General features: G+C 46.4%; 1 protein-coding gene across 4 annotated transcripts in view; it reads right to left on the reverse strand.

Annotated features, from left to right (window-relative positions):
• Window positions 1-13,520, reverse strand: part of LOC142587387 (uncharacterized) — a 174,772-nt gene that overhangs the window by 92,777 nt on the left and 68,475 nt on the right. For 3 of the 4 annotated variants that reach the window (XR_012829511.1, XM_075698351.1, XM_075698350.1), the window contains exon 2: window positions 9,421-9,652. The exons of the other annotated variant lie outside the window; for it this stretch is intronic. Coding sequence is in view for 1 of the 3 variants with exons in the window: in XM_075698350.1 (XP_075554465.1) it covers window positions 9,421-9,549 (129 nt within the window). In the remaining 2 variants the exon portion in view is untranslated. The remainder of the gene's footprint in view (window positions 1-9,420; window positions 9,653-13,520) is intronic. 4 annotated transcript variants of the gene reach the window in all.

A 13,520-nucleotide genomic window follows, 5' to 3' on the forward strand; every position in this document is an offset into this window, starting at 1 on the left:
TCAAGTGTCTTAAATGAAAAGATAGCCGCTTACTGAGAAAGCGATTTTCAGAATGCTACCGGGATTAAAAATTAAGCTTTCTAAGACATGTTGGAATTTTATTTGAACTCACTTGCTCTGAAGTTGGAGGGAAACCTTTCCCTCGAAAAGCGAGGAATATGAACCGGCCTATTTATGCGCAACAGGGCTTACCACGTAGCATTGTAGTTAGCACAGATATGGTCACACATGATCAGCCAAAAACAATATTCCGCAAACGTTTGAGAACACGTTACTAAATCCATAAAAACAGTAAGAACAAGATATTGACACAATGATGTGGGGCTCCCGCACCGCGGGACGGCACGCGCTAAGGTCGGCGCCATGAAAGACAATGAAGCGCGTAAGCTGCACGGTCTTGTTCTGGCCCGCCATTAAACAGAAACGTCTATTTTGAAAGCCTTCAATGTACATTACACTTTTCTGATGGAGGTGGTAACAGTCAGGCAGGCAGTCCGCAAATCAGGCAGGCAGTCCAAGTCCCAGAGCGAGGCGAGGCACCACAGCACGAGGTACTGCAGCCACAGCCTCGCATGTCGTATGGGCAAGCTGATTGAAGTTCGTTGTCCCAGATTTTTTCACGATATGAGCGAAATCCCGGACTTCCATGGTGTGCGCACCGTTGAACAAGCAACTGGCGACTTCAGGCCTCGCCGCACGCCATTTATGGCTGAAACACGGCCACACCGCAAGAGCGACGTATGGCGCACTGCAGACCGGAGGCTCTTGTGTTTTCAGTGCGGTGAAGCCGATCACCTCTACAGGGTATGTCCTTACCGCGGAGCTAAGCTCCGTGAATTTTCACTGAATGCGCCGTGCCCGCGCAATGGTGAACGTCCCCTGCAGAATGAAGCTTACCTCGCGGACGCCAGGACCTCGTTTGCCCCACGATACCGTGACCTCCGTTAACAATCACCCGCCTATAACAGGTCTTCCAGCCACCTCTTCACACCGAGCGCAACAAGGCGTCGCTCACCCAGCCCTGCCTCCCGGGAAAACTGAGTCTAGCAACCTGTGGAGGTGAGGTCACTCAAGTTGCAAACGCATACCCAGGCAGCACACCAGCAATGGTCGAACCATGGCCCAATGCTGGCAGAAATTGGTACCAATATTAGACCAATGTTAGCGTATTGGCAAAGTGCAACCCAATCCAATGCTGGCCCAGCGTTAAAGCCAAGATTAGACCAATGGTATGCCAATGCAGCTGCCATTGTGCTGCCTGCGTAGGACCAGCGTAGGACCACCTTTGAGCCATATTGTTGCCACTAATGATGCCAGCTTTGAGCCAATACAGCAGCCATCGTGCTGCGAGCATAGAACCAGTGTTGAGCCATATTATTGCCATAATTAATGCCAGCTTTTAGCCAATGCAGCAGCCATTGCGATGACAGCGTAGGACCAGTGTTGAGCCAAATCGTTGCCATTATTATGGCCAGCCAATGCCCTTTGCATGACGAATATTTTAGATACGCTGGCTCTATAACGCAGCCATTTTTACCGCAAACCTTCTTCTAGCGGCAGTCTTTATAGCAATTGTCCCCATACCGTCTTCCTCAATAGTAGCTAGGAAAGCTCGACAAAACGATACCATGTCAAGAAGCAGAAGTCCTCTATACTTGCAAATAATAATAAAATAATTCTGGAATTGACATCTATGACAGTTTATTTGTGAATGAATTTTCACAACTAGGCATTTTCTGTGGACCTACGTGGGTGACGGTAGGTTATCTTCAAACAGCTTATTTACAGGCACTGCCCTCAGGATAGGAATTGAGCAAGTTGCCGAGGACGGTGGACTGGTCAGGGGTTTCAGGGCAGGGAGCTGGCGTCGGTTGGCTGGTTGGTCAGTGCTTGGATGACGGCGGGCAGCTCAGGCCCCTGAGGACTACGATAACGAGGTGGTTTCGTTGAATTTGCTACCACTTCCCATAGCGACTTCACAATAACTTGGAGGAGATGCTTGCACTGTAAAATAAGAAGAAATATTATCAGTGATGTTGGTATGACAAATGTATGTGGCAGTGTTCTCATTTGAAAAATCACCATACCGCAAGAATAATAAAGCTTGAGCAGAGAGTTCGGAGGGGTGAATCAAAAAACTTTCTTGCAAGAGATTTGTCAGCTAGCACTTTTTATTATTTCGACATATATGTCATATTTCGTAGAAGCTGCAGCCGAGAATATTTAGAACAAACATAAAATGCGCAGGATCCGTCCGCCTTGTTTACACCCCACACCAAGTCAGCGTAGCCCTTTATAATTAAAAATTGCAGCAGAATCTGCTACAGCACAAAAAACCTGGTTTCAGAGTGTGTAGACATAACGCGGCCTTCGTGCGAAATTTTTAATGTGGAATGTGAGAAGTTCCGTCAGAAAACACTAGCAAAATAGGCATTTATTATATGAAAAGGAAGAAATAGTGCCGGCTGGAAATTATCCTTGACCTAGAACAGTGAGAAGAAGAGCGGTTCCTCGGTATGACTAGCAGAATCAGGCAGCGCGCATGGCTTGATAAAATTAGAGTCCTGGAATTTGGGTGAAATTCACAGAGATTTACGCGTGTTCTACTCCGGGCACTATACAAAGGCTCCGAATAAAAAGAGCTATGTAATTACAGGCACTCTACGTTAGCCAGGCCTGTTTCAGTAATATATATATACCGCGTGATATTGCTTCGGTGATATTGCTCCTTATAAAACATACAACATGCGCGACACAAATGCACTCACCATTGTAAGATCCATGCTTCTGTGTATCCGAGTTCATCCCACATTGGAGACGGTGGCCACCAGCGCCGACGTTTTTCTAGTTGTTGTTTCGCCTATATTAATTGTAACACTCGCAAAAATTCGTGGCAACTTTGCTGAATATTTCAAGATGTAGGCTTCTCAGGAGGAAGGGCGACCGCAAGCGAGCATTTTTCACGATAGCAATAAGCTGACAAGAATGGACAAGACTGCAAGCACTCTGGTGGTGTTGCACCCAGTCTGGTGGTGTTGCTAGCGATGCACAGAAGGAAAGGGTGAAAGGAAAAGGTGAATGAAGAAAACTGCGTAAACGCCACCCTTCCCCACGCTGGACCTAGCCCGACCGCGTTCTTTGAACGAAAAAACCAGTCAAAAACACAAAGGAAAAGAGGAGAAGTTCACACCACAACGACTGGACTATCAACTGAGGTTTATTAGAATCGTTGTAGTCCCAGCAAGGCCAGCAGAGCATGCGCAACTGCATCATCGCTAATCACATAGCATGAAAAGACAAGAAACGCTTCTATCGTGATCGACTTAGAAATTCAAATTCTTTTTCAAGTTGATAGTCCAGTCGTTGTGGTGTTAACCTCTCCTCTTGTCCTTTGTGTTTTTGACTGGTTTTTTTGTTCAAGTATATACCAACTGGCCCAGATTTCAACCCTTCTGCAGCGCGTTCTTTGGGCGGCAGCGACGGAGGGAGACAAGGAGGACAGTAGTGACCCTGCCGCGTTCCCCTGTGCGGCGAGAGCAGCCAATTCGACAGCAGCTTGTAGCTGGCTGAGCGCTTCACCGATAGCATTGACCAGGCTCACGTGAGTGTGTGGAGGAGAGGCAAGTGGGGGCTGAAGGGCGGAAAGTGAGGCCGTAAAAAAAAAGACCGTCTACTGAGTCTCGTGAATGAATTTGCGGGCTGTTTTTCAACGTCATCCAAAGTATGTCGCACGTCCATCACAAAGCACCGCATCATTACGCACGAGTCCGCACGTCCTGCTCGCCAGCATCCTTACAGAGTGTCTCCATTGGAAGCCATCGGGCATCACGTGAAAGAGATGCTCCGAGACGACGTGATCCCACCGTCCACAAGCCCTTGGACCTCTCCTGTATTGTTAGTCAGAAAGAAAGACAACATGCTATGCTTCTGTGTAGATTAGAGAAAGTTAAACCGTGTAACTAAGCGCTATGCTTATTCATTGTTACGCATCGACGACGCATTCGATCGTCTACAAGATGTCAAATTTTTTTCGTTGGATCTTAAATTGGGGTATTGGCAAATCGAACTTGATGAACAGGATCGTGAAAAAACAGTTTGTGACACCTGACGGGCTTTATGAGTTGAAAGTTCTCCCCTTCGGTCTCTCTTCCGCACCTGCCACGTTTAAGCGGATGATGTATAACATGCTTGCTGAGCTCAAATGGCAAACCTGCCTCGTCTACTTGGACGACGTCGTCGTGTTCTCGAGCACGTTTGAAGAACATCTCGCACGACTCGAGAGTCCTCGCTGCGATCCGTACTGCCGACCTCACCATCAAGCCTGAAAAATGCTACTTCGGCTTCCAAGAGCTCAAATTTCATGGCCATGTCGTTGGTCTAAAGGCGTTCAACCAGACCCCGACAAGTTAGCTAGCGTCGCCGAGATTTCGCCACCCACAGACAAGAAGGCTATCGAACACTTCCTTGGTTTGTGGGCATATTATAGGCGCTTCGTCGAGGAATTCTCGAGAATTGCTGAGCCTCTGACACGGGTTACAGGCGACGATGTGCCTTTCATTTTGGCGGACGAGCAGCAGCACTCGTTCAATTATTCGCGCAAGTGTTTGCAAGCGACCCCAATACTTGCTCATTTCGACGAAGACGCTGACAAGCAAAGCGGGTCTCGGTGCAGTTCTTGCACAGTGGCAAGCTCGTGCGGAACGTACCATTGCTTATGCAAGCCGCAGTCTCACCAAGGCTGAGAAATACTAGTGAATCATTGAAAAAGCGCGCTTAGCGGTTGTCTGGGCAATTAGTAAATTCTAACCCTACTTGTACGGTAGACCCTTTAAGGCTGTGAGCGATCGACCAGGCCCTGTCCTGGCTTGCCATCCTCAAGGATCCTTCAGGCAGACTATCCCGTGGGAGCCGGCGCTTACAAAAGTATGACATTACAATTGTCTACCGATCTGGGAGGAAGTACAGCGACGCTGACTGTTTGTCACGCGCACCATTCCCTACTACGTCCTCAGACCTTAACCATGATTTGCCATTTGTCGGCGTTATCGACGCCATAAAGATGGCTGAGCACCAGTGCGCCGACCCTGAGCTGCTGCCGCTGATCGAGCACCTTTAAGGAGTTAAAGCTGTTTTACCCCGATCGCTCATGCTCGGCTTATCATCGTACTATTTGCGTAACAACGTCCTTTACAGGAAAAACTGCGGAAACGGTCTAAATACGTACGTCCTTGTCGTGCCGCCGGCGCTGGGCCTAGATATTGTGCAAGCCTGCCATGATGAGCCATGAGCGGGACACCCGGTATTCGCTAAGACATTACCAAGGATACGACAGAATATTACTGGCCCCGTTTTTTTTCTGTGCAACAGTACGTGAACACCTGCCGCGATTGTAAGTGCCGCAAGAAACCACCTGTTAAATCAGCTGGCTTTCTCCACCCTGTAGACCCCCCCATCCTCAAGCACCGTTCCAACAAATAGAAATGGATCTGCTTGGGCCATTCCCAGTGACCTCTTCGCGCAACAGATGGGTAGTCGTCGCTACCGACTACTTATCCAGGCACACCGAAACCGAAGCTATTCCGCAAGCAAACTCCTATGAAGTGGCCAAGTTCTTTGTACGCCACATCGTCCTGCGACATGCTGCACCGTCTGTTCTCACCACCGACTGCGGTACAGAATTTACAACCAAACTTATGCAGGACTTCTGGCATGGCTCTCACCACAAGAGTACTGCGTATCACCCTTACACCATTGGATTAACGGCACGTATGAAGAGAGCCCTGGCTGATATGCTCTCCATATATGTCCACGTCGAGCGCAAGATGTTGGATGACATTTTACCCTATGTGACCTTCGCGTATAACACTGCTGTACAGGAAACTAGAGCGACGCTGTCACACATGTTGTGGGAGTGTCGGGTTACATCAGCTACAACGGCAGTAGCTCCGGAGGCTCTTGCGTCGAAGTGGGCCGCCGCTCTGCGCAGCTCCAACCTCAAGACACAAGAGTGGGCTGTCCAGCAAGCCCGAGAGGCGGCGAGGAGGCAAGGCCTCGAAGTCCCCTCATGGGAGACCTGAGCCCGGGTCATCAAATTTGCCGGATTCAGAATAAAGTTGTTTCCATCCATCCAGGAGACTACTCAGTTTACGCCGCTCGAACCTGTGTACGGGCGCCACGTCACGTCAATACTTGACGCCATGCTACCTCCGGCTGATAATAGCCCGGCCAGCGAACACGTGGAAGAGTTCGTACAAAGAACGGTAGAAGCACGCCAGCTTGCTTGGCATCGAATCCGGAATCAACAACATACCGACACCTTTCGATACAACCAGAGCCGACGCGACGTCCATTACAATACCGGCGCCTGTGGGTCTGGACGCCCATCCCTCGCCGTGGACTCTCGGAAAAGTTGCTCCGCCGGTATTTTCGTCCCTACATGGTTACACGCCGCCCCAGTGACGTGACCTACGAAGCCGTCTGACCCCGGCTCGCTCCGCCGTCGTCCTCGCGCTGAAGTTGTTCATGTGGTGCGCATGAAATCATACTATACGCGCACGTGAACGCCGAGATGCAGCGGAGGAGCTCCACTTCTTGTCGTCAATGAAAGAACTTTTGACGCGACCGTGACAGTCGCTGTTCGCATGCGGGGCAATTGACACAATGAAGTGGGGCTCCAGCTCCACTGGACGGCGCATGCAAAGGTCGGTGTCATGAAAGACGATGAAGCGTCGAAGCTGCACGCTCTTCTCTTTTTACCTCCATTTTCTGAACACATAAGCAAAGTCTGCCCGACTCTTGGCCAATTCCCGCGAGTGGGTAAGCGCCAAACTCACCAAGAACATCATCATCATCATCATCTCCTGGCCTGCCATTAAAGAGAACCGTCAATATTGCGAAACTCCGTCTTCGATCTACGTTACAATATAGTCATAGAACATAGCCTAGCCTACTATCTCCACGTATCTCGATGCCTTGGTCTAAGGCTAAGCTGGCTCGGCCTGTAGCTCCGGTTCTTTGTGAAGTGTTTTCGCCTATGTCGGGACACGCATCCACTCATATTGGCAGGATCCTCGCATTAAAATATGCCGGTAGGTAGATGGTTGCGTCGTAATTTTAAGAAATGTTTCAAACCATGATCTGGAGGCTGCTGTTCATACACTACTAAGGTGTTCTCATCCACCTCTGCGGGCCTTAACTGCACTTGGTATCAAGCAAGGGAAGTTCAAAGAACTGCCAATTACAGTATCCGGACTTATTGTTGCTATTTAGGGATGACTACGTATGCTTCCCATATAATAAGCCGAGGTCTAAAAATGAGCTGCTGCCTTTTAACAGTGCCCATTCCAAACTTGTCAAAGAGGAACAGTGATGAATTGCCTTCAATCAGCCCTAACGAAAACATGTTTCCACGTCATGAGGGAAAAGCTTCGGCTTCCAGGTGACGCGGTGGAAGGAAGCCGGATACCCATCGGTTTTAGTTACTGTGGTTTCAGAAGCGCTGCTTCGAAAGATTAAGAACCATATTCCAAAATGTAAGCCTAGTAAGCAAAAAGGCCGCTGCAGGTGATTCTGTATATTCATAAATTGCCACACAGCATCAAGAAGATTGCTTTAAAGCATGATGTTCCGATTGAACTTTCCGCGTCGTGTAAGTTGTCAAGAATTTGTACAATGACAAACAAAGAGAAGTCGCCACCATGCACTGCTCAGCACAGAAATAAATTCACAGACTGTATGGCAAATGTTATCTATGAAGTTCCATTGGGTTGCGGTCGCCGGTATATAGGCCAAACGAGGAGATGTTTCAACTAGCGGGTCAGGAAGCGTATTCTTAATGTACGTAATAAGACAGGCAGCTTTCTGCCTGAACGTTGCAAGCTGTGCGGCTGCAAACCAAAATTGATGACACTAAGTTTCTGAAGAAAGAAAAAGAAAGGACCGAGCGAGAAATCATTGAAGCATTCTTTATCAAAATATTGGCGGACAACTGCGTCAGTAACCCATCCATATTTTTGAGTGACGATGAGATTGAGTTTCTTGAAGGTTTTATTTAGGTATTAAAAGTTTCACCCCTCTTAAAAGTGTTTTTTTTTTTGTTACAGAAGCCTGCTCAAACCAAGTGTGTGTATATAGTGTTCTGTGCGCATGTTCGTTGTTGCCATTATCATATTTTCTTTTGCATAGTGACTTCACCTTAGGCCGAAACATTGGTATACCTGGCGATAGTAGACTATGTTCGAAGACCATACCTTGTTCTTACAGTTTTATGGATTTAGTAAAGTGTTAATAAACGTTTGCGGCATCTTGTTTTTGGCTGATGTGTGACCATATTTGTGCTAACTGCGATGCTACATGGCACGCGTTTTAGCGTGTAAGTAGTCCTGTTTCTGTGCAAATAAAACCAGTTGTTAGCTAGCGCTTGTGTTGTGGTTTGTGTTTCTCTGTCTCCGTCCCAGTCACGCTGCGCCTTTTGATTAACAGCGCAATGGCAAAGGTTCTATGCCACCACGCCGGGTAACGTTTAGCGTGTAGAAATTCTAACTTCTCAAAAATATGACTTTGGCTTAGAAACACACTTGGCCCTAATTCCAATTATACATGTTCGACAAACGTTTATGTTTACTCTGTTAGCAGTACCGACCAAGATTCTTCCTTGAAGAGCACGAACAAGCTGTAATTTTAAGAAAATCTCTGTACTCTCAATCGTTTTCCACAAAATGCCTTGATTTGAAGGGGTAGCGCAAAATCCGATGATTCTCCTCGATATTCTTAGTATTTTTTGCTATAAATGCAAATGCTCATTTAATCCGATACGCTGCAGGTTTGCCTATCAGCTACTGCAAAGACATGCACAGCAGGGCAATTTGGTGGGGTAACACGATCAAACAACTGCAAACAGAAACAAAAAAAAATTATGGGGGAAGGACCCCCATATGTAAAGCCTTCGATATCAGCCACATTCTGGACGAAACAAGGAAACTGAGCAGAAGAAATTAAGCCAAGCAAATGCATCTTAAGCTAACTGTTTACTCAGTCACATTCGTCTGATGTAGGGAGTCGCATGAATACAAAACATATTCTATTCCTTCATTTTCTAGTGTCACTCGTTATTGGCTTATACATTAGACAGTCTTGAAAGAGCGTAGGTTAGGGCGTGTTGATATTCCATAACTGAGGTTTTTTAGCGCACGAGAAGGGACGTCCTGCCACTCTCTTTCGTCCCTTTTCAAGCGCTAAAAAACCTCAATTAGACAGTCATTATGAAGGCGACGTAAAACGCCTTATTGTTATAGCTTGATAGTTAAATGGGAACACTTTAGTAATTTTAGAATTATTCATATTACGAAATACTTGAAGTATTTTTGATTTGTACCTGTTAACGTATTCACAGCAAATGTAAAAAGATTTCGTAACACGTACGTGGCGAGGATCTTGGTATTTGTGGACTTCCCCTGGTGGAGAATACTTCGTTACTTTAGTTGTTTGAAGAACTCCTACAACAATCTTCAGACATAAACTTGAAAGGTATAGTTGAATATACTGCTTCATTTTCAGCGTAGTTGTGTTTTCAAAGCGCCGACCATAACCGGGAAATTTTATTTTATATCATCAGCACAGGTTTACATTTACCCACAGCAGGCTTCCCTTGTATCTGTAAAATTATTAAAAGAAGAGGCAATATAAATAACGAGCACCTTAGATGAAAGTTATTCAGCAATATTTATAAACTCCCCAATCCGTTGCCGAAATTGAAAGATTTTATTTGTTTGAAACATATTACTAGGATGCGAACGCTTAACAGGTAGACGAGTATTTTCTGTGTTTACAAAGCAAGGGCATTACAGTAGCAGTGTGAGCTTCATGCCGGTCTACATACGATTAATATTCTGCTCCAGTTGGCATCGCCACATATTATCTTGCGTTGGCACTGCTAGCATCTGTCTGGCTCCATTGCCTCTGATTACAATGACAGTGCATGGCGGCGGTACAATGCATCACGCCGTTGTTTCAGCGGCGCTCGTCGCAATTTACTGCGTTAACGAGACAAAGCTTTGACGAAGCTTTATACGATATATAAATGTCGCAAATCGACCCTTCAAAGCTTATTAGAGTGTATGCCTATTAGGCGACCACCGCCGTACATTGGGCGCTCTAGAAGAGATGGCCGTATTCTTTACTCTAGGAGACCTGTGTTAGAGGGGTTGTACTCTTAAAGAGCCACGACACCTAATTTTCGGTCATGATCTGTATTTTGTGAGGTAAACCTTGTGCGTCCAAGAACTTGGTGGCAAAATTTTAGCGCATTTGTGCCGGGACGTAATTTGCAGTTAATTTTTTTATGTTACACTCGAACCACATAGCAGTCTAGCAACACTGCCACGCTCGAGAGCCATGACGTCACAAGCTGCATGCTTGCCGAGTGGTAGCATACTCATGCTATCAATCAGGATTCAGCTGTGCGCGCATGCAGGAAATTTCCGCTTTGTTCAGCTTATCATTTAAATTGTTCAGCTTGCAGCGGCTGAACCAATCCCACCGCGGCGCCAATGTGGAGTTGTGGGGTGATAGAGCGAACAAAACAATGAGTGCTACGTATTGTTCTTCAGGTTCGCCAAGGAGCCCGTCAAGCGTAAGGCTTGGTTGATGAATCTGAGCAGGAAAGACTGGCGCTCATCTGACGCTTCTGTTTTTTTATCGGAACACTTCATGCCAGATAGCAACAAGGACGACTTGTGTCAGCTCGTCTAGTTAGGGATATTCGTGAGAAAGCTGAGGTTGCGGCCGCACACGATGCTGACCGTGTTCGCGCACCGACGCATGCGGCAGGCAGTGCCACGGCCAAACGTCAGCCTTGATGTTTGCTACCGATATCGAATCCATTAAAGCAAGTTGTGATAAAGGTTAAGCCAAAGCGTACATCGCGCTAAATTATTGGGCCGTGGACACATCTGCGCAGGCATTTGTTTACGTTTGCCGCACGCAATTACAGAGGAAAAATAAAGAAAAACGAAAAAAAGACTGTTGGGAACGCGCGGCTGCTTGACAAAATAGTAGTTTGTGTAGTACGGATCTGGGCGACATGCACCACATGGAATGTGTGCCAGAAAACAATCTACGCGCCCATAACAATTTGCATTGTTATGGGCGATTGTTATGTCGATGTTGACCACGTATACTACGTTGTTTTCGTCCTTGGCCTCTAAGATTTCTGCGCGTCAGCCTGCGCGCGCGAATCTGGGATGCCATGTTTCATAACTTCAGCTCGTGGCGATGGGGTTGAGGTCAAAATGCGCAGAGTTATGACGCCATCGCTGCTTCTTCAGCTCAAAGATTCATCGCTTGCTTTTTCACGCAAAATTGGTGGTGTCGAGACATGGCACGCGATATCTTGATCACATATAGTAAGAAAGGGCAGCTATGCTTTGACCTCGTAGTGCGGTGGCTGATTTTGTAGCAGACGATGGCTCTGCTCCATGCAGCACATGACACGACAATATTGCAGTCGGTGCGCCGGAGGGTGGGGCTTAGAACCGACGAGTTCTAGGTCATATGTGGGACAGAAATGTGATTTTACCACGCAGGTTTTACACAAGCATAGAGTTAATAAGGGCTCTACTACAATTTCTCGCCATAAAAGCGCTAATTCTTGAGTGAACCTCTCATGACCCCCTTAATCGAAATCAGGATCCGCGAAATGTGCCTGTTTCTCTTTCTTATTTTTTGAAGATTTCTTCGAAGCTATCACCTGTAATGTTTATTGTCCACCAATGTTTCCCTGTGCAATGTCATCGGATTACGTATTTTCCCCCTAATCATTAGCGCCTGTTCCCTGTAACGGTAGATTTCTTTTCGCTGCTCTCCGGCTTTACAGGACAGCATAGCTGTTTTGAAGTTTCGCTGTGACTAGTACAAAAAACGTAATCTCACACGTCACTCGTTCACTTTGGGATTCACAACAGAACGCAATATTTTGTACAGTCGCATGGAACTGATTTATAATTCAACATTTCGTCTATGTGTACATTCATTAAAATGAATACTTGGTCAATACGTGATCAATAGAATTGACGTGACTGTGAGTCTCAGTGGGTTTGAGTAAGTGCGGGAAAGTGTTGTGGATACATGTAAAAAAAATCACAGGTGGTTACGATGCTCCCTAATGAGAATTTCGAGCGCCCCTGTTCAGGTGTTATAAGTTCGCGATATATTATGCCTAAGAATTTGGTTCTGAAGGACAAGGTGCTCTCGAAGGCGGGGCTCAGTCTCTGCTCGGGCAGCTCTTTTATGGGCGCACGCTTTGCATTCAGGCGCACGACGGCGAAAAATACTGTGGAGGCGCTGCGAACGAAATGGATAGGGCATGGGTAGCACACTACCAAGTTCAACAAATGACCACAGAGGGGTCAAAAATTGACTCCTATTAAAACAAGCATAGTGCTGCCATTGGAAGGCTGCTTGCGGGAGCCCAATATCTCCCGCTAGAGCCGCCGTAATAGGCGCAATTTTAACCAATTTTAAGAATTTTAACCAAAAGTCTGTGAGACCTCTCGCATTGGGCGCTCGCGGGAGGACTACAAATGAAGCTGTTCTGGGTCATATTGGCTGGACAAGTTTTGAAGTAAGGGAAGCGCACAGCAAAATTGATTATGAAGAACGACTAAGGGAATACGGAAGAAAGTAAATGGGCTCGGAGAGTGTTGAGCTATTTGTACAGTGAAGATATTGATTTACAGTGAAGGGAATAAAACTAGGAAGCTTATCAGCAAATATGCGGCCTGTAGCGTGAGTAACATAGTAACAAAGAACGTCAAGCAGAAAGTCGGAGAGGCTGAAATAATCTCATGAGTGGCGGCAATGGAAAAGAAGCCTGCCATAAGTAACTACTGAAGAGAAAAAAAAACGAAATCAGGCAAGAAACAATTTATGATAACCCAAAGGGAAGCTCATTACTTTTCGAAGCGAGATCGGGATGCCTTAGAACACGCACCTTTAAAGCGAGATAAAAGAAGGGAGAAGAAGCATGTGCTTGCTGTGGTAAAGTTAAGGAATCGATGGAGCATGTTTTATTAGGATGTGACATCTGCCCAGCCGTCGACTTAGCCACCACTGGCCTCTTTGAAGCCGTTGGGTTCAGCGAGAGCAGAGGGAAAGGAAACTTATCCGTAATAGAGATTAGTTATAGGTGATTGGAAGATTGGCGGAAGAAAAGTAGAGATACGAAAAAAAACAGAGACATACAAAAACAAAGTTCACAATAGGGGGTTAGAAAATTCCGTCAGTGGAATGGAGCGTGAGTTCTTTTTCTGTTTCTTTTTTTTGTGTTTTAACCTAGGTAGAAGATTAGGCACTATAATAGCAAGAGCTTGGTGGCGCAGCCCGGCGCCCTGTTGCAACGTGGACACTCTGTTCATCCATCCTATAACTTACATACTTTCTCCCACACTTATTGAAGCATTTTTCTTCCAGAACAAAGAGTACGGAACTCTCATTCGTAATTAGAAATTGTACACTTTGTTGGT

The sequence above is a fragment of the Dermacentor variabilis genome, chromosome 7, assembly GCF_050947875.1.
Source record: "Dermacentor variabilis isolate Ectoservices chromosome 7, ASM5094787v1, whole genome shotgun sequence".
Lineage (NCBI taxonomy): Eukaryota > Metazoa > Arthropoda > Arachnida > Ixodida > Ixodidae > Dermacentor > Dermacentor variabilis.